At 33.8% G+C, this 24,988-nt stretch overlaps 2 protein-coding genes across 4 annotated transcripts in view; one reads left to right on the top strand and one right to left on the bottom strand.

The window, feature by feature from the left end:
* Nucleotides 1–1,866: 1,866 nt before the first annotated feature.
* LOC128996187 (uncharacterized) lies at nucleotides 1,867–24,767 on the top strand. Of its 3 annotated transcripts, none has more exons than XR_008491026.1 (2): nucleotides 1,867–2,167; nucleotides 24,587–24,767. XR_008491026.1 is itself a non-coding variant. In XM_054421326.1 (2 exons), exon 2 carries the CDS (start codon nucleotides 7,296–7,298, stop codon nucleotides 9,606–9,608), a length of 2,313 nt encoding a protein of 770 aa, XP_054277301.1. In that variant the 5' UTR covers nucleotides 1,867–2,110; nucleotides 7,272–7,295; the 3' UTR covers nucleotides 9,609–12,602. The 3 variants fall into 3 exon arrangements, 2 of the variants coding, with proteins under 2 accessions (XP_054277301.1, XP_054277300.1); XM_054421326.1 differs by lacking the exon at nucleotides 24,587–24,767 and adding an exon at nucleotides 7,272–12,602 and having other exon boundaries at nucleotides 1,867–2,110; XM_054421325.1 differs by lacking the exon at nucleotides 24,587–24,767 and adding an exon at nucleotides 7,272–12,602.
* LOC128996186 (anoctamin-8-like) overlaps nucleotides 22,004–24,988 on the bottom strand; it is a 32,906-nt gene continuing 29,921 nt past the window's right edge. The window contains exons 19-20 of the mRNA XM_054421324.1: nucleotides 24,573–24,758; nucleotides 22,004–22,770 (exon numbers count right to left, since the gene is read on the bottom strand). Coding sequence (XP_054277299.1) covers nucleotides 22,549–22,770; nucleotides 24,573–24,758 — 408 coding nt within the window. The 3' untranslated portion in view covers nucleotides 22,004–22,548. The remainder of the gene's footprint in view (nucleotides 22,771–24,572; nucleotides 24,759–24,988) is intronic.

Below are 24,988 nucleotides of genomic sequence, written 5' to 3'. Positions count from 1 at the left end.
AAGCGTGTCGCTGATTTTGTTAGGTTGGTATAGCAGTGAGTTTTTTATCCAATAACATGGCTTCTATAACTAGGTTGGTATAGCAGTGAGTTTTCTTATCCAATAACATGGCTTCTTATAACTCACACGCAAACATGGCGGCTGGCGACACGCATCTTTGACATTCAGTGCTACCTCCAGTAGTTAGAATTATAGCTCAGTGGTCCTAAGTCCTAGTCATCAGTCATCCATCACAAGCCGAAGCCATCAATTATGTTTTATGGCATTTCCTTTTGCTTTTAGCGAATTTCCCTATAGGGAAGTAGCTATTACCGTAGTGGCACGGTAAGACCTAGACCCGGGACCGATTTCTTTTTCATTTTGATATCCCCAGAGGCCAAAAACACCATTCGTTGAAATTTTATATATGTATATATACACTTACATATATATATATATATATATATATATATATATATATATATACGTCCGTGAACGCGATAACTTGAGTAATTTTGGTCCGATTTTGATGAAATTTGGTTTAAATGTGTAAAGCGGGATAAACTTGAACGAGTTCGCGAACCAGCATGATCGGACCATGGGAACGGGGCTTTACGGGGGGGTTTTATGGGGTAAAAATTGGGTTTTCTCACTTTTGACCCTCAAAACACAAAATTTACCAATTTCTTTTTAGACCTTTTTAAAGAGCTTAAAAAAACAAATAATTTATAAAAGTATTTTTGTTCGGTTATTAGTAACGGAGAAAATAAAAAAAAATTTAAATTTAAATTCCCATGTTATTCTTATGGAGAATATTGTCAAATGTTGTAGTTTGCTTGTTTATGGATATATTTTGATCAAACTTGGCAAATTTATTTATTTTGTACTAAGCTATCAATATTTTACTCAAAACACACTTTATTAGTTTCCTTGTAGCAGCAAACCTACGTGGGGTGTCATAGCTTATAATGTCATAGCTTATAATCGTGAATTTGTTCCATAGCTTATAATGTTGAAAATGTGGCATAGCTTATAATCAGTTATAAGCTATGCCACACTTTCACGAAAAATTATAAGCTATGCCACAATTTCTCTAAAACGTTATAAGGTATGACACATTTTCAGTTTCACAACTTATAATGGTCAAATAGTGGCGCAGCTTATAATTCCGATTCTGTTCTATAGCTTATAATCCTGATTTTGAGTCATACCTTATAATCCTGATTTTGGGGCATAGCTTATAATTGAAGAGAATGTTGCATTGTGGGAATGGCATCAGCTGCTCGCTTCAGTCAGGTCTACCATATATACGATATTTTATGGTAGGAATGCCGAGTAGCGGCTGCTAGTCCATACGATAATTTGAGGACCATTGCACGATAATTTTTTTGTCTACTCAGGATCGATCAGCTGTCCCATCCGCTATGACGTAATTCCCGCGCGTTATAAGCTATGCCACGTTTTTAAAATTATAAGCTATAGAACAAACGAGATATTATAAGCTGCAGCACATTTGAGCTATACCATTATAAGTTATGCCACATTTTAAGAAAACCGTTATAAGCTATGCCACATTTCTACGATTATAAGCTATGGAACAATTTAAATTTTCCATTATAAGCTATGCCACATTTTCAAGATTATAAGCTATGCAACATATTCGCAATTATAAGCTATGACATTATAAGCTATGGCATCGTACCCAAACCTAGGTACTCGTTAAACCTAATGTTATTAAAATATATTTAACTGAAAATCAATTCAGACAAATGGAAATTCGCTTAGTCGGCAGGTTTGCTGCGGCGGGGGTATTTTGCTATAAAACTGTGGAGTGGGGTGGGGAAACTCGAAACTGGAAGTAAGGAAGGAAACAGGAAAGTGAAAACAGAAAACCGAAAACTAACCTAGAAAAGTTTAGTGAATAGAATAAGAGAATTAGAAAAACGAAAAGTAAAAGTAACCCCTAAGTTATCTCTTAACTTTCTCTTAACTTACTAGACAAAACTTAACTTATCTAACCTTTTTAAAATCTTCTTGCCATGGATGGACAGTTTGCTACTTACTAGTTTCTACCGTGAATACGTGCAGGATTAAAATTATTTTCTCCTAGCCTACCATTGGTTATTTTGATGTAAGTTTTGAAAATATATCAGCTCAGCTCAGCTTTTAACAGCCATGGTTTAATTAGGTAGGTATAACTTACTTACCTTTAAATTATATGACCTAGGATAGGCCTTATATTTAAGTTAGGCCTAAAATAGGAAAGAGTTAGGCCTAGGGCCGAGCTGTTGTAAGTTAAGGTTTGGTTGAGGGTGGATTTACTAGGCCTATTGTTAAATAAATTATGACAATATTAAGTTAATCCAAATCCCACAATTTATAGCCTAGGACTATAAAACCAGTGGGTCACGACCTATAACTTAGGCCTTTTAGGCCTAAATTGAGAACCGATTGTACAAAATAAGTTTAGGCCTAAACATAATGATTTTATTTGTTTTAAAATAAATTATATAAATCATAGCCTTTTAGCGAATTTCCCCTTTAACCCTTTCAGACCCGGGAATCTTAGTCATCTTGACCGCTTTAAGTCCTGAGCAAATTTTGAATAAATGTTGGTTTTTAACCCTCCGAGTGTCCATAGTTTAGGCCTTAATGTCCACCTATTTTTGGCCCCTTTGCAAGGTTTTATTAAAACGGATCTGAGAAGCTTAAAACAATGTTAATTCTAATGTTCTATATACCATTTTGTTTGGAAAATCATGGGCTTCAATATTATATATAAAACATAAGGAACATTTTTTCAAAAAAAAATTTTTAGGTAAAAAAAATATAATTTTGAAAATTTTCAAAAAAAAAATAAGTTTGCGCTCAATAAAATTGTATAAATTATAGGCCTATAAATATTTGAAAATAGCCACTTTGTTCTAAATTTAATGAGGATTACAAATATATAATCATATAGCGAGGTAAGTTATCAAATAAATAAGTTATGAGCGAAAAACGGATTTCAGTACATAGCGTTTAGCTAAGAATGCATAGCCTAACCATAGCTAGGAATCTGGCTGATAATTTACATCAATATCACTACCTACTTCTTCAGGATCATCAACCAGCACTTCAAAACCACTTAAATCTTCTTATAATGCACCACGTATATCACTACTTTTGATTTTTAACACTAAAACAATGATAAACGTAATAAAACACATCAGTCATCGGTCCGGGGGAACCTAGCTGTTTACAAATACACGCACGTCAGCTGTCTACTACAATATTTTCGGAACTAAAATGAATAGCGCTTAGAGACAGACCTCTGGAGAAAGCTTAGAATATTACGGAAAGAACGATACCTAACTCGATCCAGTTCAATCCGATTCAGTCAGTCATAGAGCCTTCGCCGTAAACGATGTTTGTGCGTCTTAAAAGCGACGCGTGACCCTACACAAAGTGTGTTGTGCGTCGTTTTTATGACGCGTGACACTCGGAGGGTTAACCTAGATTTCAAATACTAAAATTATTGATTAGGTTTGTTAGACGAAACCTTCATGATACCATATTAACCATTTCAGGTGCAGCAATAATTAGCATTACCGTATATACGTTTAAAAACATAAATAAAACAGGCATTATCCTTAACAGTTGCCTCTTTCTCCTATCTTACCATGACATTGCAACAAAACAATCAGTGTTACCATAAGACATGAAGGCAGACTGCAAAACAAAAATTCCCAGCTGATCTCCATAACCTACACAATCGATGCGTACAGGTCTGAGCAACAGAAAGATCCAGAAACTTCAAAAAAACAAATAAACATCTAACCTAAACTACACAATAACTTAGTGTTGGTTAAGTTGTCAGGACTTAAAAATTTACCTACACAAATGAGTGTGCTGGGTCTTAAAGGGATAGGGAATAAGCTATTTTGTAACTAGCCTAACTATAGCACTAACTTAAACTTATTGCCGTAAAAGAACCCTTTGTCCACTAAGTTAATGGGGGCACAAGTCATAATTGGCACCTAGACAGTTAATTTACCCTTTAATTGGGACTCTTTAACCCTTCGAGTGTTATGTGTCGTAAAAGCGACTCATAACACACTTTGTGTAGTGTTTTGTGTCGCTTTTGCGACTCACAAACACTGTTTACGGCGAAGGCTCTATGACTGACTAAATCGGATTGAACTTGATCGAGTTAGGTATCGTTTTTTTGGCAGATTCTAACCTTTCTCCCGAGGTCTGTCTCTAAGCGCTTTTTTTTTCTCGAGCCGATCATAATTGTAGCAGACAGCTGACATGCGTATTTGTAAACAGCTTGGTTAACCTCGTTCCGATGACTGATGTGTTTTATTACGTTTATCGTTGTTTTAGTGTTAAAAATCAAAAGTAGTGATATACGTGGTGCATTATAAGAAGATTTAATTGATTTTGAAGGGCTGGTTGATGATCCTGAAGAAGTAGGTACCGTAGTGATATTGATGTAAATTATCAGCCAGATTCCTAGCTATGGTTAGGCTATGCATTCTTAGCTAAACGCTATGTACCAAAATCTGTTTTTTGCCCATAAATTATTTATTTGCAAATAAACTTCCTTATATATTATTATATTTTTGGAATCCTCATAAAATTCTGAACAAAGTGGCTATTTTAAAATATTTGTAGTCCTATAAATTATAACAATTTATTGAGCGCAAACATAAATTTTTTTCATTTATTTTATAATTTTTGAGAAATGTTAACCCCACAAAAATTGTTGAACATTTTTTTTGTAATGTTTTATATGTTACGTTGAAGCCCATATTTTTCCAAACAAAATGATATATAACCACATTTTAATAAAACCCTGCGATTGCGCAATAAATGGGCTAACATTAAGACCAAAACTAGAGACACTTGGAGGGTTAAATAATACAAACCAGATTAGGCCTACCCTGAAATTCATTTTTATTAAACTAGTACGTATTTCTATACGTACTATATATAGGCCTATTATTATATAGGCCTATTATTATTTTTATTAATAATATTATTATATTATTATTATTATTATAGGCTATATTATTATATATATTATATAAGGTGTACGTTTTTGTACATGACCTGGGTTGGATGAATATTTTGGTACTAGCGCGGGGGTACGATCAACATAATAATAGGGCTATCAAACAAAATACACAAAATAAGCTATATAAACCATATATTTTTGGAATCGGCACAAAATTTACTACAACTTTACAATTTACCTTATGATGATGAGTCTTACCTGCACAGCTACACGACGGAATATAAAAACATTTTATAAAAAAAGTAATAATGCCAACAATTTGGAAAAACTAAAATTTTTTTAGTTTAATAGGCCTATTATTGTTCTTTGTCTTATTTCGAACAAAATGATATATAAGTTAATAATCCATAGTTATGTTGCTATTTCTAATTTTTATGATGGTTTAAAAATGATATATTACTTAAATCAATTAATATCCCCATGCCAGTACAGCGTTACACTAGTGCCAGCTCTAGGGTTAACTTATTATTAAAACAGAATCCCTAAAAAAATGAACAAAACTAAAAAAAAAAAAAATATAATATATATACTATAACACCTGCATTGGCGCCGTATATCCGGCGTTGCCATTTCGGCTGCGGCCGTTCGCGCCATATATCCGGCGTTTGCCGGCGCTAGGGTTAATGAACATTAACCCTAGCACCCTAGTAGGCATATGCATAAGTCAACTTATGCATATGCCTACTTCTGTTGAATTCTGGGGTTTTGTATCAAACATTGATTTAATTTTTAAGATTCAGAAAAAATGCTTAAGAATAATGACATTTGTACCATGGAGAACATCATGTAAGCCAGTTTTTAAAGAATTAGGAGTAATGACTGTTCCGAGTTTAAAACAATTTTTAAAACACTTTTGATGGTAGAAGGAAATTTTGAAAAATTATGTAGGTAGGGAAAACGTTGAGCATAGGTATGATACTAAGTTTAAAACTAACTTTCAATATCGGCGGCATCGTCTTTCATTAGTAGAAAAAACCGCGACATACATTTGGGCAAAAAACTATTTAATAAACCATCTCAAGAATGAAAGAACAAAATACAGTCCAAGCATTTCAAAAGCAGCCTTGCTAATTTTCTTTTAAGAAAAACCTATTACAGTAGGGGCCTATAGATGAGTTCTTATCTGATAAAGTTGTGTAAAAATAAATTTATTTAGGCTTAACTAAATTTTTTAACTGATACATTATGTTTATAACACTTTTATTATTATAGTTTTGGTTTATTTTAGTCTTTTATAACTCCTTAGTTTTAAGTTATTTGTATTTTGACAATGTCACCTGTTTTATAGCATTGTTATAATTATGTAAACGTTATGTGACAGTAAAGATTTAATTATTTATTTAAACCTGTGTTGATGTCGTACGTGTGTTATTGCACTCTTCGACTCTTCACTAACGGTATGGCATTGTCATTCTCTGTTGGATGTAATGGCAATCGTGCCCAAGAAGATTGTTTTCTTGTCGCTTTTGATGCCATGCCATCAATTTAGAACAATCAATGTTTAATTTTTAAACTAATAAAAATCACATTTTTAGTTATTATTTCTTAATTTTTCATCCTAATGAATTTGACTGTGTTAGTAATACTAGGCCTAAGCCTAATAGTCAAACAGTAAAGGTAAGGCACAAAGTACCTTACCTTTACCCTGGTTTTCTCCCTTCGGTGTTACGTTCCTATGGTCTGTTATGAATTGAAATAAGAGATTTTAAATGCTCAAATCGCCTTAAACCCAGGAAAAAAATTATTTTGCTCTAGAATTAACCAAACCTCCGGATCTCCTGTGGGTTATAAACCCCCCCCCCTCCTACTGACCTGTGAATGTCAGCACTGCCAAACTAAAATTCTGACTACACCCTTGGTAAAAGTTATGACAATAGACACTTGACACTAGGCTATCTATTTATGTACTTAGCAGCCGATGTTCAACCCTTCGTCTGTTGACAGCCACTTTGCCACCCTTTGCATTTGTTATGTTGTTTCAATTGGAAGGTTTGTAGATTATGTGGTAAATAGTTTGAGTTAGGATGTAGTCTGGTCTAAATTGAACCCCTAGGCCCTAGGCCTAATTTATAAGGCAAAATTTCAAAACTGTTATTATTAGACTGTGAAATTTTGCTTTGTCCTGTTGTAGAAAGATTTTGAAGGGAACGTTCTTTTTTGATTGCCTAGACTTATGAAAGTTTACTATATTGCAATTACATCTGGTTTATATTATTAAACTATTTTTCAGATGATCGAGCTGTCGTACTGAAAGATGTTGTCGAATTGTGGGACTATCGATAAACCTTGTATCAATAGATACACTTGCCAGTTTTGTGGAAATTTGTTTACGGCGAAAAGAAACTGCATAAGACATGAGAAATGTTGCCCTTCTAACAGTGCTAGATCAAGTGGAAGTACTTGTCCTACATGTAACAATTTTTATAGTGACGACTACATTAAAAAACATGTTACAAAATGCTCAGGCACAGTTCCCAAATGTAGCACACCCTGTTTAGTAAAAAGCTGTGACAAGAAATTTGTCCACAAATCAGGTTTGGTTAGACATTTGCGTGCGTGTCATCAAGATTTTGAGATAAAAGATTTTGTCGAAAAGAAATTTGAAACTTATGACGAGTTCTTACAGTGGAAGAGATTAGAAGAAGAAAAGACTTATTCATGTTTCACAAAGAGATCGAGTAATAAGGGTAAGAAATATGAACACTTTTATTGCCAACGAGATGGAAGTGCTAAGTTACATTCTAAGAGAAAGACAAACAGGAAAGTCCATAGAGGGAGAGTTAAAGTTGGAGATTTTTGCTTTGCCAAAATGAAGGTTTGGAAAGATGAAAATGAAAAAATATGTTTGCAATATTTGCCTACTCACTGTCACCAGTGCAACCCCCAAGATGTAGTCCACCGCCCTTTGCGTAAAAACACTTCTACCCTAATCAATGAGGAATGTATGGATCAAGTATCTCCCAACAGCATAATGAAAAAAATCATAATGTCACCAGATCTGCAAACCAGGATTAATGTTAAGAATCAAAAATTGAATATTCTCTTCAGAAGAAAAATGAAAGCAACTGCAAATAAACAAAAGACCATTAGAATGGACGAGAAAGATGCTGAGGCAGTTTATTTACTAGCCCAAAATATGGCTAGAGATGACTCTCTTTTGATTTTTAAACCTACTGAGGGAAAGGTTGTACATGGCCCAATAAGCATGAATGATTTACCTGAGTCAAACAATCTATTTATGTTTGCAATGCAGACAAAAAGTCAATTGGAACTTTTGAAAAAATATGGCAAACAAATAATGATTGTTGACATAGCTTCTGGTACTAACCGTTATAAATTTCATTTAATAACATGTATGGTTGTAGATGAAAACCGTGCTGGGAAGCCAGTCTGTCACTGTATAACTAGCAGATTAAATACTGCATCGTTAATGTTCTTCTTTAGCAGCATTAAGGCTCGAATTGGCAATGAGTTTGACATAAACTGTGTCTTAACTAGTGACAATAACTTTATTATCAGTTCGATGAATGTTGGATTTTCAAGAGAGTTCCACCACATCATATGTTTGTGGCATATATTTAATAACACGAAAAACAAACTTAAGTCTTATGTCAACGGGAATATTTTTCAGGAAATGTTAAATGAGATCGAAATGATGATAACAGCACACGAAGTGACTTTGTTTACTCGTCTCTGCAACGAGTTTGTAGCAAAATATGAACAAAACAGAAAAGTAGTTCAGTACTTGGAATATTTTAAAAAAAACTTCCTCACTAGGCCAGAGAAATGGGCAATGTGCCACCGGGGGTTCCCTCATGGCGATGTGAATACCATCGGACTCTTGCAAGCCTTTCACAACAGGTTAAAGGTTAATCTCAAGAAAAGTGTCAATACAAATCTAATTCACTTAATCAATTCCCTCAAACTAATGGAATTAGAAGATCCTTTCCAATTAACAGATTCAACAGAAGAGTTTTTATCCCCGGTGCACCAAGGTTTAGTTGAACGACATGAACAAGGAGTACTCATAAGTAATGCTGCTATTTCTAAAGTATTGGGAAATATTTGGGAAATGTTTTTGGGGACTGAGCATTATGCAATTGTTCAATATAGCTTGGTATGTTCTGAAGACTCTTGCACTTTTAGATGTCAATTCCTTGAGTGTCATCAATTGTGTCGTCACATGTATCAATGCAGCTGTCCAGACGAACACCCATTGTGTGTACATGTCCACAAGTTGCATATGTATCTTTGTCAAGAACTTTCACCATATGTTGCTGTCACTAAATTCCATGAAATGGACGAAAATATTTCTGACTATTTGATTGTAGAGGTCACTACTGAGGAGGAAAGTCGGAATGAGTCTGATGATCAGGTTGACTTCACCATTTCCAGAATAAAGACAAATTGTGGTACCATTAACGACAGTTTAGCTTTGATCAACACTTTCTTATCTTCTGCGGAACAGAATAAAACATTGGACAACAAGCTCTTGTATGTTGATTCTCTTGTTGCTGATCTTGTTTCACGGATGCAGAGCCTTAAATCAAAACTTGAAATTGAGTGAACAGTATACAAAACCAGTTAACTACCATCATTATTCAGGTGAATTTTAAGTCTCTCTTTTAATAATTGTAACAAGGACAACATTCATAATTATTGTGATTTAACTTACCCTACTAAAAATTGTACATTCTTTAGCCATTGTAGTCTGTACATTTTAACCATGTCAACATTCAAACACAGTCTACTCAGTGGCGTAACTAATACCAATGCAATGAGATGCAGGTCTTAGGGGGAGGGGGGGCTAAAACTGATACTCTGGAAAATTTTTAGCAAAAAAATATGTTGAAGCCAAACTTTCTGTAGCTTACTAAAATTAAATGTAAAAAAATATTCATGGTACTTTACTCCGTTACAGTCACAACAGAATGTTTGCGACTCTTTTGTTTACTATTATTGTTATCTCCTCGGTGCAATGTTGCACAGCTGCGCTTATAACAAGAATAGACTGCTCTTGTTTATTTATCCTTGTTAGCTACAAAGATAGAGGGATCAAATCTTTCAGTATTATTTTAGAAACCACAACTACATGTCCCTGTCAGTCTTTGTTGTACGATCGTGCGGTCCAGTAGTGTTATTTGTATTGTAACAATACAAAACAACTTTAGACAATGTATTTGTTATACAATAGAAATTAGTGGACCGTTTATTGGTGCGTTTTAGTAGATTTTGTTATGATATACTGAACGAAATGGACGAAAATACTTTTTTATGAAATGGCGACCATACAAAAGACCTAGTGGCGTTGAGTTCCGAAAAAAAAGGAAAAAAACAAAGATGAACAAGTGAAAAAACTACCAAAGATAGACATGTAAAAAAAAAAATGGGATTTTGCTGACACTTTAGCTGGTACGGAAAATTAACATTATATTGTAGCTTGCTATATCGGTAATGCTGTATAGGACATGCATGAATATAACATGTTAAGTAAAGTAAGAAGTAGGCCTCTAGTCTATATTTTATTGTCCTAAAAAGTACATTAATTAATTGTAAGTATGTAATGCAATCCTTACTAGTTATGTTGATGGTGTTTGGAAATGTTTAGTAGCCTAACTTAATTTTACTTTCAAATGATTTTTGAATAATATTTTTTTAAGTAATTAACTTTAAAAATAAGCCTACTTAATAAATGATGTTTCTTTGAATAATCTTTCTCTGATTGGATAGTGCTTGTACAATGTCGTGTGTAGGCTAGTGAAATATTATTTAGGAAGTGTGGAAGTATGGAGAAATGTCAAAATGTTAGTTTTGTTGGAGCTTATTGGGGAGAATGAGTCTATGAATAGGAGCCACGGAGAATACTTGCATTGGGGCGCAGTCAGACTAGTTACGCCACTGAGTCTACTAAGAACAATTTATTAGAACAACAAAAGCAATGCAGTTTTTAAATATGGATCGTAAAATAATTTCTTTAGGTTCATTAAATAATTTTATAATAATTGGTGTATTGGCTGATTTAAACTCAAAGCTGTCAAAATTTAACATTAAACATTACATTACCCAACAACATATACCTAAACATAAGTTTTTAACACTTAACACACAAAACTTGAGTGCTATCAAGTTAAGTGTATACCCAATGGTTAAACTCATCATGCTGGATAGCTTCACCCTCTTACACCCAATCAAATCAAAAGTGGATTTTCATCAACAGTTGTCACTTTAAATTTTATGGAATACTATTTTTTTCTTACCTATACCTCCATAACCCTTCATCGGGGGATAAAAGACACAATATAGCCTACTACTTTTGTTTGTTTTTTAAAGCTATTTTTAATACATCCTCTAAACCGATGGAGCTTTGAGGTTTTCAGACTATAAAATAACAAATACTCATATTTACTTAATACAACCCCCTGTAAAAGCCCGTTCTCATAGTCTGACCAGGATGAGAAACCATAGACTAAGCAACACAAGTAGACTCCTTATCCCATTGTAAATTTTGAAGCTTGTTTTTTGTGTCTAGTTCATGTACGTCCACACTGTTCGCTGGGGTAGAGAACATTTTGTTTCTATTATTTTAGTGTTATTTTCATGATTTGTGCTTTACTATTTGGTTATATAACTAGGAGACCAGTTATTGTTTATGATTAAATCGTTTTATTTGGTTAAATGAGATTTTAAATGACTGAAATAACAAGAAACAAATTGTAAACAAAACATAACCTCTACAGTTGGACGTACAGAACCAACAATAAAATTGGCTTCAGCTGTTCCATAAGGATGACAAATCTACTAAGGGAGTATGATTTATCTATGGAGAAACTTTAGGTTGGAAGTGTGTATACTCAATGGTTTCGCTAAGAAAGAATCCTGGCCAGACCATGAGAACTGTATTGTTAATTGTGAATACTGGAGGTTCTACAAGCAATTATGCCATTAACTCATTACTTTTTGGTAATTTAAAAATCTTTTTTGAATGAGGAGCATTACCCATTGTATTGTTAATACTGGAGGTTCTACAAGCAACTATGCCATTAACTCATTACTTTTTCGTAATTTAAAAATCTTTTTTTGAATGAGGAGCATTACCCATTGTATTGTTAATACTGGAGGTTCTACAATCAACTATGCCATTAACTCATTACTTTTTTGTAATTTAAAAATCTTTTTTGAATGAGGAGCATTACCCATTGTATTGTTAATTGTTAATACTGGAGGTTCTACAAGCAACTATGCCATTAACTCATTACTTTTTGGTAATTTAAAAATCTTTTTTGAATGAGGAGCGTTACCCATTGTATTGTTAATACTGGAGGTTCTACAAGCAACTATGCCATTAACTCATTACTTTTTTGTAATTTAAAAATCTTTTTTGAATGAGGAGCATTACCCGTATTGTTAATACTGGAGGTTCTACAAGCAACTATACCATTAACTCATTACTTTTTTTGTAATTTAAAAATATTTTTTGAATGAGGAGCGTTACCCATGATCAAGATACCACAATTATGTAATTAATGATGAGAGATACACAATACACATTTTATATTATTAATTGTGTTTTATTTTTTCCAGATGTATTACTTATGAAATTATTGTTATAAAAACTTTCTTTTTTGATTATTAACTTCAGTTTGACATGCCCAGTTAAGTTTCTTATTACAATTTATCCAAGAATGTTTCAATTTTGTTCTGGTAGTATAATGATTGAAAAGGGTAATGTGGTTTGAATCTTCCCTCCTTCCCTGTAGTTAGCAGAAAAGTTGAATATTTGTTTTTTTACATTTAAGGCCAGGCCATTAGCCGGGTACCAGTCATCCAGAGGTTTATTACAAAGAAGATAAAAGGTTGTGTAACACAAGATGTTTTGATAACAGTGTATTATGCACAGATACATAGTTTATTGAGTTACGGAATATTGGTGTGGGGTTTCCAATCATATACCAAAAAGTTATTTAAATTGCAAAAAAGAGCGATAAGGCTTGTAAGTGGTGTAGGCCTATGCTCTAGAACTCACTGTAAACCTATATTTAAACATTTCAAAATTTTAACTTTGCCTGCAATATATATTCTTCAAGTTCTGTTGTATGTAAAAAATCATTTAGAAATGTTCTCAGAAAATTCAAATAGACATAATTATGAAACCAGATTTTAAAACAACTTGCAAACAGTGCTTTGTAAATACTCAAAGAGCCAAACAAAACATTCAATACATGGTTGCTAAATTGTTTAGTAATTTATCAGTGGAGTCTTGGGAGTTGTCCTTGAACACTTTCAAATCAAAATTGAAAACATTTAATACAAAAATGCCCATTTTTTTACATGTCAGAATATTTCTATTTAATTGTGCCTGTATTTATATATTTTTTTAATACTAAACTTATTATATTGATTGATTACATTTAAGTATTCATTTGCTGTATTAATAACAGCATTTATTTTATGACGATTGTTAAAGCATTGTGAAATGTCTACAACAATAAATTGATTTGATTTGATTATTAAAAAGCTGATCATTCTGATTTTGTTAGAGGACCATTAAAACATGCAAGGCTCTTATGTAGTGCAACAAAGTCATGCCATTTATATATGAGGAGACTGATTCTCTAAGTCTCCTCTACCTGCAGATTCAGCTTGTTCTATTATCCAAGAGAGACTTTCAATTTCTGCCTCAAGCTGAGCTTGTTGATATTCAAACAGTTCATACGGGATCTAGGTTCCATGTAGCAGGCGTAGGGATAGGTGTACTGCAGGGTGTATCTACACACTTGGCCAGCAATGTAGAAACATCCATCAATAGTTCCAATCAATAGTTGGGAACTGTGCAGGCAATTGGACACAGGTTCAGGCTGGGTCAGAGGCTTAATCTTGGACGTAACGAAGCAGAGACGAGAAGCATCTGATTGTTACTCACTGATGATTGTAGGAATAGTCCACTCGTGGGTGTGCAACAGCATTTTGGCTAGCGAGGGTGTTATCTGGAGACTTACTTTCCATGTCCGGAAATCAGACTTCGCTTTTCCAAAAATTAGCTACCGATATGGCTTTGTCATTCGCATGTAAAAGATCATCTAATGTGCAAGACTGGTCTAGGCGTGGGCAGATCAGCAGATGGCCAGGATCCTGATTAGCACCACACGCGCACAAGATGTTTTCTTCATGTGGTAAGAGACCCCATTTATGCATGTTTGTCTTGCATTTCGGTACCTCGACCCTAATTTGATTTAGGGTCTTCCACACCGTGTAATGAAGGCCTCCACCAGGAGCCAGTTCCTCCCTGGCTGGTATGGGAGGGCTAGTCAACATGGCCTCCCACCTTGCCACCCGATTGCTTGAGAGTGATCCATCCAGGACTCGTGTCTGGGTTAAAAGCTCTTTCTGGACCGAAGCCGTCGCTCTGCAGGTTTGTGGCCGTGTAATGGTTGACGAGGGTCTGTCTCTTGCTTAGTCCTTTCTGCTTCGGCAACCGGACGACTTAGAAAAATGAATCTGGAGACTAGTGCTTAGGAGTTTCTACTGACTCAGTGAGCAATCACTCAACCTCTTCCACACTAAGACTGGTAATCAAAGAACTCTGGATCTTTTTTGCACTTATCCTGTTGCTCAATCTCACAGTCTTCTGAGTTATAGTTTCCAATGTTGTAATATTCATTGTAACTTATTTCACTATCTTCGTCATCACTGTAGTTCATATCAGATTCACTATTCCACCATCAGGGTTCATCCCTGGAGATTGTAGGATAGCTAAGCTGGGCCGGATTATTGTTTTTTTAAATTAGATTCTGTCTATGAATCATAGACTATTTTTATCTATAGCTTAGTTACAGCCTAAGAATGAAAGAGGAATTTAAGAATAATTTATATGCAATCTTTAAGATTAAAAGTGTGTCAATACAAGTTGTCAATAAAAAAAAAAATTGTACAAGTTGTAAGTTCTACTTCTTGCTTGAAAATTGTGCTAATAACGGATGGTATGGAGGAATAAAAAATACTCATCAATTCACGTTAGTACTATAGCCTACACTTTATGAAGTATTCAAAGCTAAACATAAGCCAGCTGGTTTACAAACAACGTAATCTATAACTAATAGGCCTACACATTTCCTATTGATCAATGTTAGAAGCAAAACTTGTACAGTAGAGTCTCGCAAACTCGGCACTCGATAACCCGGCAGTCTGGATAACTCGGCCATCTCCTGGCTCAGAAAAGTTGTGATTTTTTTGAGTCCAAGTTAAACATGGACTTAAGCTAGCTCAAGTGAAATCATTCACAACTCGTACCAAGGATTGGTTGTACAATATCTGATGACTTTATACTGACTTGTAATATGAATATAAATAAAAAAGGCGGTTAAAAAGCTTAAAAGTTGTATTGTACTTGTTTTTAACCCTAGTTCCCGATAACTCGGCTTTTCACAAACTCGGCACCCTTCCAGTCCACATTAGGCCGAGTTTGCGGGACTCTACTGTATCCACCAACCCACAGATAACTTAACAAGAATAACCAAAAATGTTCACAGTAGAGAACATATTCCTTCACTTTTATTGCAATTTAGGATACTAAGTCGAGTTATATAAAGGAAATTACCAATTGGGTTGTTTGATGATTCGGTAAAGATACCAAGATGGTAAAACCACAGATAGAATTTCGTAGACGATAAAATATAAACAAATTAGAGCTTAATATATATGTTACAATGAATTCAGACATAAATAGTAGACACACAAATTAACTTAAACAAGACAACCGACAATCTCTGGTATCCAATTAACTCCATTAAATTAAATTCATAGGTTATTCCAACAAAATTACTTTAGAAGGCATATATATCTTGAATAATTGATTGTGCGGACACATTCTAAAAGGATTTAATCCTGTGACGATGCACTAGATTTCCTCAGGATATTTTAGTCTCTGATATAAAATTTGTGATCATAATATGATCGATACTCTGAAAATCATAGTTTAACTATGGCTCAAATTAAATATATCACAACAACACAACACAGGGATCTAATTTCTCTCCGAGTCGTCAGCAAAATTTCTCATGTTTGACATAACGTAATGGTAATGAAAGTAGATCACATTCAGGGGCGGATCAACAGAGGCCTCCCCCCAAAAAAACAATTTTTTTTGTCAAAATATACAAAACTAGCTGTACCCGCGGGCTTTGCCCCGCTTAACTTCATAAGTATTCGCATGGGTCAATCACGTCCTGGTTAATTGTTCGTTCGCTACGCTCACTCACCTTCAGGTTGGAAATTGTTCGCTGCGCTCACTTGTTTTCAGGTAAGCTCGTTCGCTACGCTTACTCGCCTCCAGGTTGATGTTCGTTCACTACGCTCATTCACCTTTTGGGTGCAAATTAGCTGTTGTCATAAATTTAAAGTATTTAAGTCATCCCTTTTATTGTTCATAATACTTTGATAAAGGTTTTTATGTTTTAATATTTAACATTGGAGAATTTAAACGTTGTTAAGTGCACAGGTGTGCTGCGATAGGGGTTTAATACATTTGGACTTATTGAAAAGTAAAATAGTTTTCTGTGCTGCACTCTGTAGAAACACTGTGGCACTATTTCAAATCATGACTATTGCTAATACAGAATGTTGTGATTATTCAAACCTACAAAACAGTTGGTGAAAGTAAACATCTGCTTTTGAATTATATTCATGTTGAAGCCTTCCGGAATTGGTAATCAATTATAACAGGTTACGTACCTTGACGTCCACAATTCCTTAGTCGGTATTATGTTAAATGTCTACCGTGTTCGTGTTATGTTTGTTTGTGTGTTCAATGTATTTAAGATTTGACGACATTCAACAAATGTAATATTTTAACGTTCCGTTTTTGATAATGACTACGCAGTAGTCGAAACTATAGTCAACGGATACCGACTAAGGAATTGTGGACGTCAAGGTACGTAACCTGTTATAATTTGAATTATATTTATTTGTAAACATTGTAGATAAAAAAGTCTTGGCCCACTTAAAACCCTCTGGGGCAGAGCCCTTTTGACGGATCTGCACCAAACTTTACTCGAACCATCCTTGAAAGATGCTGAATAATGCCTGAAAGTTTAATTACAATCTGTCAAGCGCTTTCAGAGTCCATAACGTATAATACATATATACACACATACATACATAGTTCCTCTTTTATAGATATAGATTCATCATTCTAAATTAATAAAATTACTTTTAATTTAAAAGGGACATTTTTTACTTTTCAATATTTTAACACCAATGAAATGCTAAAACAAAAACTCATATTATTATTAGGATATTTTATGGGAATGGGATGGCTTAGCAATCAAAATGGGAATGTAAAATCTGTAGGTCTGTGTGGGAGACACTCTGCCCATTCACCTTCTTGTTCTCACTTTTCCCATCCCTGTCACGATCGCTCGTTTTGAATTTTGATCGCCATGCCATGTTTTTGTTTGTTTGGATATGCATTCTTGTTGTGGTTTGAATATTCAACATAAATATGGCATCATGGGAGTCGTCAAGATCTGCAATTGTGTCTCACAAAGTTTTCTGGCCAACCCTATGGGATTTGTAATAAGAAAAGGCCATCACGTTTCTATTTGTCAGCACTTTGGTATACAAACAACTATTTGAGTATACCAATAACAAAAATATTGGTTTTATTATTTTACTTCTCAGACACAGGGATGAAAACCATTAGAGTTAAACGTTTTCAAAACCCTTTCCTGGTGCATCCTTACAAGAACTTACAGGATATTGTGTTGAATATTTCAACTCTAGGCCTGTGATATGTGTGTGAGTAGGTGGTCGTTGGCTTTTATAAAAAACTTGAGATTTTTTATTACGAAGTATTATTTAGGGGCAAACTTTTAAAACCTACTACATTGAGATTCAACAAGTTTTTAAAGTCAAGGTTCACAGTAAAAAACTGTTTTATCTTTAAAACTAAGTTTATTAATAACAATGTGTTCACAAATAACTAGATAACAACAGTTAATACTCTTAGCTCATGCAACTAATGTCAAGTTGTTCCCTGCATACAAAACTTGTCAATACTTCAATGTAACAAATGCAATTTTCTTGTAACTAAATCTATTAAACTTAAAACTTATCATAATTTTGTAGAAATGGTTCAACAGTTATCATTCTATAGTAAAATATTACAAGAAATATAAAATTACACAAATCATTCTGATAGTGGTAATCAATTGAGAATGAAAGCTTAGTTCTTGGTCAATAGTCATTCTTAAGTAGCGGCTTGTCGATAGTTGAACAACATCCTCCATGATTGCCCCAATGAAATTTAAAGCTAATAGTGTATTAAAAGTTCAGGTGATTTCAAAGTACTTTTAATCTATGTATTTTAATTTGTTCTTTGTTCACCAACACCAAAAATAAGGCTGTTCAAATTGTTATACTGTTTATCTGTCCATCAATAAACAAAAATCTGTGTTAATAATTGAGATTGAAAAATTTAACTTTTACCACTAGTTTTCAATGCATGACTTTTCCTTAGTATTTATTTTCATAAACTTATTAATTTTCAGAAATAAAGATAGAACTTGAAATACATCTTATTTAATTGTAAATCAATTATAATGTATTCAAATTTTTTAAGGTTTTAAGTGGCACAAAATACAGGCAGGAAAACTACAGCTGATCTATGAGACTTATTTTCCAAAAGCAGTCATAAACAGTTCAATAATATTGCCAACTTAAATTTTGATATTGTAAAACATTTAAGATACAAAAGTAAAAACCAATTTGATAAAACAAAAATACGTGACATTTTGGGTAAACTGATCAGATCATGTGCCTCTTCAGTAACAACCTAGAAGGGATACCAACATAGCAGAAACCAACAGACCAACTTTACTATTCTCTAGACAAGCTTGCTATGTTACCAAAATAAACTTCTGATACTATCTGGTAAGTATGGAATGCAGATTAACAGCAGATATTCTACCTCCTGTCCTAAGGAAGCAACCAAAACAATAGAATATTACTTCAAGGAGAGACTTGATACCATTGAAAATACCATTTTAGATTGGGTTTTAACCCTTTGAGTGCCAACGTCCGGGGAACCGGACGTTTTTAAAACGAGCCAAAAGTGCCAACGTCCGGCTGACCGGACGTTTCGTAATGATCGAACAGTTGTCATAACAACCGAATGGATACTCGGATTCTTTTAACCCAACATTGAGTTGAAAGTTACTAGATGCGATACATCGATTTTCGTTGGTCGAAATATCAAAAATTCGATTTTTACGAAATTTTAACTTAAAAATCGCCAGATCGCGCTCGGCATTTTTAGCGCGACCTTCGGGAAAAATCATCGGCATTTTTTGAGCGTTACTTTTATTTCTCGCCTGGAACTCTAAGGGTTAAAATAGCTTATTAGGTTAGTTTCGGTCGAGTTTGAAAACTTGATTGATTCGTTTGAATGTTCCACCTCTCCTAAATTAATAACTTAAGTACCAAATTTATACAAAATATTTTTAATAATAATTACAACTATAAGAGAACAACCTAGATAATTGTAATTGAACTAAAAACTTATTTAGATTTACAAATAATATAGCACAAAATAAATGCAATTAGAAACGTAAACCGGTTGTCAACGTTTTAAGACTTTAAATAACCTTTTACAGTATAACCTCGAGTCACCGTCACTCTCTGTTATCCGTTATCCGTCACCTCACTACAGTACTTTGATTATTTTTTAATGGGATTTTGTTTCACTGTATGAACAGTAAACCAGTACAACATACAAAATAACAGTTCTGTATTACACTTGTATGCAAGCAATATAAATATATGTATTATTTACTTGTGCAGGATTTCATATCTTCCCAAATCAAGTTACTGTACTGGTTTGCAACAGGATTTCTGTTATACGTCTATTATCTATGTTATCAGCTTTACTGTAAAGCTCCCGGTCCTTGCCTAACGGTTAATAGAGGTTCAACTGTAGTATAAATTACTTGCTAATGTAAAACACAATCAATCACTTCCATTTAGATAGTTTAAAATCGTAGTGTTTGTAAAACACGAGTACGGTATTATGTATTTAAAACATGATTTTATCTCATAACAACAACATTGACATTAAAAATGATGGACAAGTCAAAAGCTCTGACGTAACATATTTTCTTTTTGTTTTTTAGTGCATTTTCTACAAAACTGTGTAGCACTGTATTCGATTATTTTTCATACCATAAACAACAAAAAAGGGAATGTATAAGGAAACACAATTCAATACAGATGAGTTAAGGAAAGAAAGTAATTTTTTACAAAAACAATTTTCTTGTTTATAAACTATTGCATATTGAGAAACTAACATTATAGTAAAGACAATCCAATATGAAAATTTAAAACATACCTCTTTATTTATATAAATTTAAAAAATCCATGGTTAAAATTAAATAAATGAGATTTAAAATTTGCTTAAGGAGCATACAAATATTTAATTTTACTGTTACAAAACCTCAGCAGTAATATTTACACTTAGTTTAGGTATTAAAACTGTACCATTTGAACACAATCAATTCTAGAATTTTGTTGTGCCCTCGCTTAAAAGGTGCATCTACTTGATTCTATGATAAGAAAATTCAAGCGGACATCGATATACACAGTTGAGCGCAGTCTAACTACAAAAAGAACTCAATTTAACTTATTGTAAACTTGTCTAACACACAGCCTTATTCACAGAAGCATTTTTCTTCTCTCTGTTTCAATTATTTCAACACAATCAATTAAAAAGTGCAATACCTAAATTGCTTTAAAGTTGCAGACACTGAATGAAAGTTATCCGATAAGTAATTACAGTAGACTTCCACTCGTTGGGATCAGATTTGATGGAACAGTTATGACTCGCACATAAACATAAAGGTTTCCCTCACCCACATAAAAATGTTCAGAACGTACAGATTCTATTGCAATATTCCTTCATTGTTGCTGAAGTTTATTGATTTTGCATACAGTCCGAGAGGAAGTCTCCTGTTATGGAAAGATAAACTATTTTCCTTCTCTGATTTACAGAAGATATTGTTGTGACATGTGATTGTATTGTTAGTAGTGAATGACGGAAAGCGCATGTATTTTCAATCATGATTTCAGCAATGGGAAAACTGTTAATTTAGTAGAGTAGTAAAGCAAGACCTCTATTCAGTGCTACATTAGGTACTAATAATCACTAAAATCATCTATTGTGAAAAATAATTATATCATAACTGAAGACTTAAATCATGATTAATGTGTTTGCAAATCGTCAAAAGACCTCCAGACATGAAACAGAGTAAAGTAGTTTTATGCTAATAATAATGATAATAATAATAATAATAATATAAAACCACCAAAAGCGCCTAAACACATATCAGTCTTATATACATATGAATATTGCAGTGCAGCTATTGCTACAGTACTAACAAGTGAATTTTCTGAAGACTACAAAACTGCCATTGTAGAATTCTTCAAGCAGATGTAAATTAGAAAATTGTCCAAGTTTCGTGTGCTCGAGTATTTAATTAACCCTGATAAACATTTTGGAAATTCAATTTTGGGACGGATAAAGATATAGAAAAGTTATCTTTTTTATTAAATCCATTGATTTTTTGGTTTAGTAATAAAATGGGTACAGAAAAATTTAAAACTATTCAGATTTTGATTTTTATGGGTTAGAAATATGTAGAAAATAATTGAAACACACATAGCAAAACACATTAGAATAGAATATTATATATTGATTAAGTAAAACACTAGACTTGTAGTAATGTTACTAAGGTTATTCAACTAAAAATAAAAAAATAACATAATCCACAATTTGAATAAAAAAGATTGAGCATGCATAGCTGCTAAACAAAACTAGAAAATAGAAAGAAATTTTAAAACAATGTTTTCATCCTCACAAAAAAGTGGACTGATAAAAAAAAACTTAAAATTACATCAACTACAAAATGTATCAATTTGTAACATAATGGTAAACAAACAGTTGTTTTTTGACAGTTTTAGACTTAAAATACACAGGCTGATTTACTCTGTGATCATAAGGACCAGACATGATCACACATTAAAAATTACTAACCATTAGTATTCTATTTGATCTAGTTATTAGTGATACTAGTAGTTGCAGTGAGGATTGCTAACAACGGCTTTACTCAGTATACTTAAGTACCGGATCATTCTTGCTGTCGATGTAAATGGTTTTAGATTAATGTAACAATTTACTTAATTAGAAAAATAAGGTTTAATTCGTTACACGGAAGGCCAACAAATTTGGAAGTTTTATTTCACCCTAATAATCTTACAATCTTAAGAAGGATTTCTAAATATCTGTTTTAAATAAAAGTTCCCATTAGGTCGTAATACCATTCTGAAAAATAATTTTTTTTGGGTAGGCCTAAACATTGGTCAAATCAGGGAAAAATCCTGCAGGTTTCAATGAATAGTTTGGAATATCAATAAAAAAATACCTTTTCACCAATAAAGGAGACAGATATGTTTGTGAGGCACTACTTATTTTTCCTGACATCGTCAAGGTGTATGAGTTTCTCTATAGGAATATAAGAGAGCTCTCCCATCGGGACAGGTGTAGGCTCTATGGGAGTTCTAGGGGAAGGTTTCTCTTTCTCTTTACTCTTAGTTCCCCCCTCTGCTTCCTTAGCTCTCCGCTCCTTCAGCTTCAGAGAGAAGATTGCGACACTCCGAGCCCTCTTCATGAATGTCTGTTTAGCCTGTAAAACAAGTAATTTAATTGGGACTGATTTAATTTAATTTGGCTGTATTGGTGTTAATTTAACCAGGATCATTTATTTAAAGGCTAATAATCACTGTTTGGTAATTCACTTTCTCTTCCTTTGTCCATGATGCATTTAGGCGTTTTTCTTAGGCCAATTTTGTTAATATACCCATTCCAGTAAGAAGTGTTCGCTTGAGAGAGGTTCTACTGTACTTCGAATAATAATAAAAAAAGTGAGAAATATTATATTTCTGGTGAGCCCTTAAGTTTTATGTGTGTGGCAAAGCCGATCACAGGAACAGCAAATTTCAATTGCTAGACGAAGCCAAGCCTGCTAGAGTTATTTTCACATAAAAGGCAAAGCCGAGGATGGATAATTGGCGATTGGAGCAAGTGTGGGAAAATCACTTTCGGTGCATGTCAAGAACGATACTTTTTGTCACAGCACAAAAATACTCGCATACGGAATAACAGACCTGAGTAAAATAACAACTATTACATTTTGCTTAATTAACGTTATTTTAATGTAAAAATAAACAGTATCAGCAATCTGGTACAAATTATGAAGGATATTTTTCACCACAATGCAAAAATATACATATACAGAACATCAGATATAAAATAAAATCTAATATATTGACCATTTTCCACCCAATATATTAGATTTATTTAACTTGGGCTATATATGTTGATCTGTATACAGTAGACCCCCTCTTAACCGACCTCGTATTAACCGATAATCGGATTATCCGCCTTCGATCGTAAAATAATACAGTTTGTTTTAACCGACCTTGCTTTGAGAGCAGTTCAGTTTAACCGCCGCTTTCTAGGAATCTCGGCATTTCCGCTCCCACGCTGGGCGATGAGAACTGAACCATACGCTTATCTCCACAGGATATGACTAAGAATAAGTTATTTTGTATTGATCACAAAAATATAGCATATTGTCAGTTTGTCTTCATAGTTTGTAGCACGAGCACATCTGATCTGATTTGTTATCTGTGCGGCAAATTTATCACATCGTAAAGTCCGTTACGATTTTGAGAACTGATTATCATATCTTATCGCTGGAGTAAACAAACAACGCAACTTGTAGGGAGGGCAGGGAAGAGGGGTTAACAACTCCAAGGTCAAAATAGTTGTTGTGCCTCGAGCCTCAATTGAGAGGCTATAAATAAACATCCTGTCTTGTAAGAAAATGGTTGCTTGTATTTTTAATTTTGACAAAAGGTTCTGTACTGTATTATGATGGATTTGGAAAGCATAAATTTATACATTATAGTACTAAAGCTATTAAAAAAGGATTTTTTTTACTCTTGCCTAGTACTATAATAATATATTCCACTAAAATTAGGCCTATTTGACTTGACCGTGTTTTGTGTTTATTTGTGACTTTTCTATCAATACGAAAAAGGAGATAAGACTAAGAGTAGTTTATTTTATAAATAATGCAAGTATGACTTCAAAATAATGATTATATAATTCCAAATGAATAGCACTTCATTATGTTATGATTTTAGGGATTGCCCGTTTCAACCGACCTTTCGAGTTATCCGACCTAGGTCCGGTCTCATTAGGGTCGGTTAAGAGGAGGTCTACTGTATGTATTTTTGCATCGTGATGAAAAAAATGGATCTTGAACCAAAAGTGATTTTCTGGCATTACCTCCAATTACCTGTCCTCAGCTTCTCTTCGTAAATGAAACTCTCACGTGAAATTTGATGTTCATGTGTTTGGCTCCTTTTGGTACTTGTAATGAAAATTTAAATTGTTATACTAGTAGTTGCAGGTACTAACCTTCTGTTTTTTAGCTGCCAGTGTGGCTGCGTCATTGTCACAGGCAGTGGTGTCAGAAGTGGACGGCTCGGGTAGAGGGGGCGGAGGTACTTGTGGAGCTGTACTGAGACTACCTCCACCACTACGACGGGCCCAGGGTGGGACACTACGTAGCAGATCACTGTCACTACTGCTGGCCACTCCGTCCTGACACCAAAAGGTGTTCAAATCGTTATTACTACTCTTTCTACTTCTGCCAAAAATAATCAATTTTATCGAGATAGCTTACACTTTTCACTCTTAACTAATTTCCTACAGGCATTTTCAAAAAAACTAAGGGACCATCAGGCCAAATTTTGCCCCCTCCTTGGAAAATAGTTTTAACTATTTAGTTCCTAAATTCTTTATTCTCGTTTATAATCAAATCAACACTCTTC

The sequence above is a fragment of the Macrosteles quadrilineatus genome, unplaced genomic scaffold, assembly GCF_028750875.1.
Source record: "Macrosteles quadrilineatus isolate MER2022 unplaced genomic scaffold, UCM_ALF_1.0 Scaffold_6__1_contigs__length_79288215, whole genome shotgun sequence".
Lineage (NCBI taxonomy): Eukaryota > Metazoa > Arthropoda > Insecta > Hemiptera > Cicadellidae > Macrosteles > Macrosteles quadrilineatus.
The sequence above is the reverse complement of the archived record's forward strand: the minus strand, read 5'-3'. Positions and strand labels throughout refer to the sequence as shown.

What these genes read in the sequence shown, in the direction of transcription:
- LOC128996187 (XM_054421326.1), top strand. Translation starts at nt 7,296, where the DNA reads ATGTTGTCGAATTGTGGGACTATCGATAAACCTTGTATCAATAGATAC.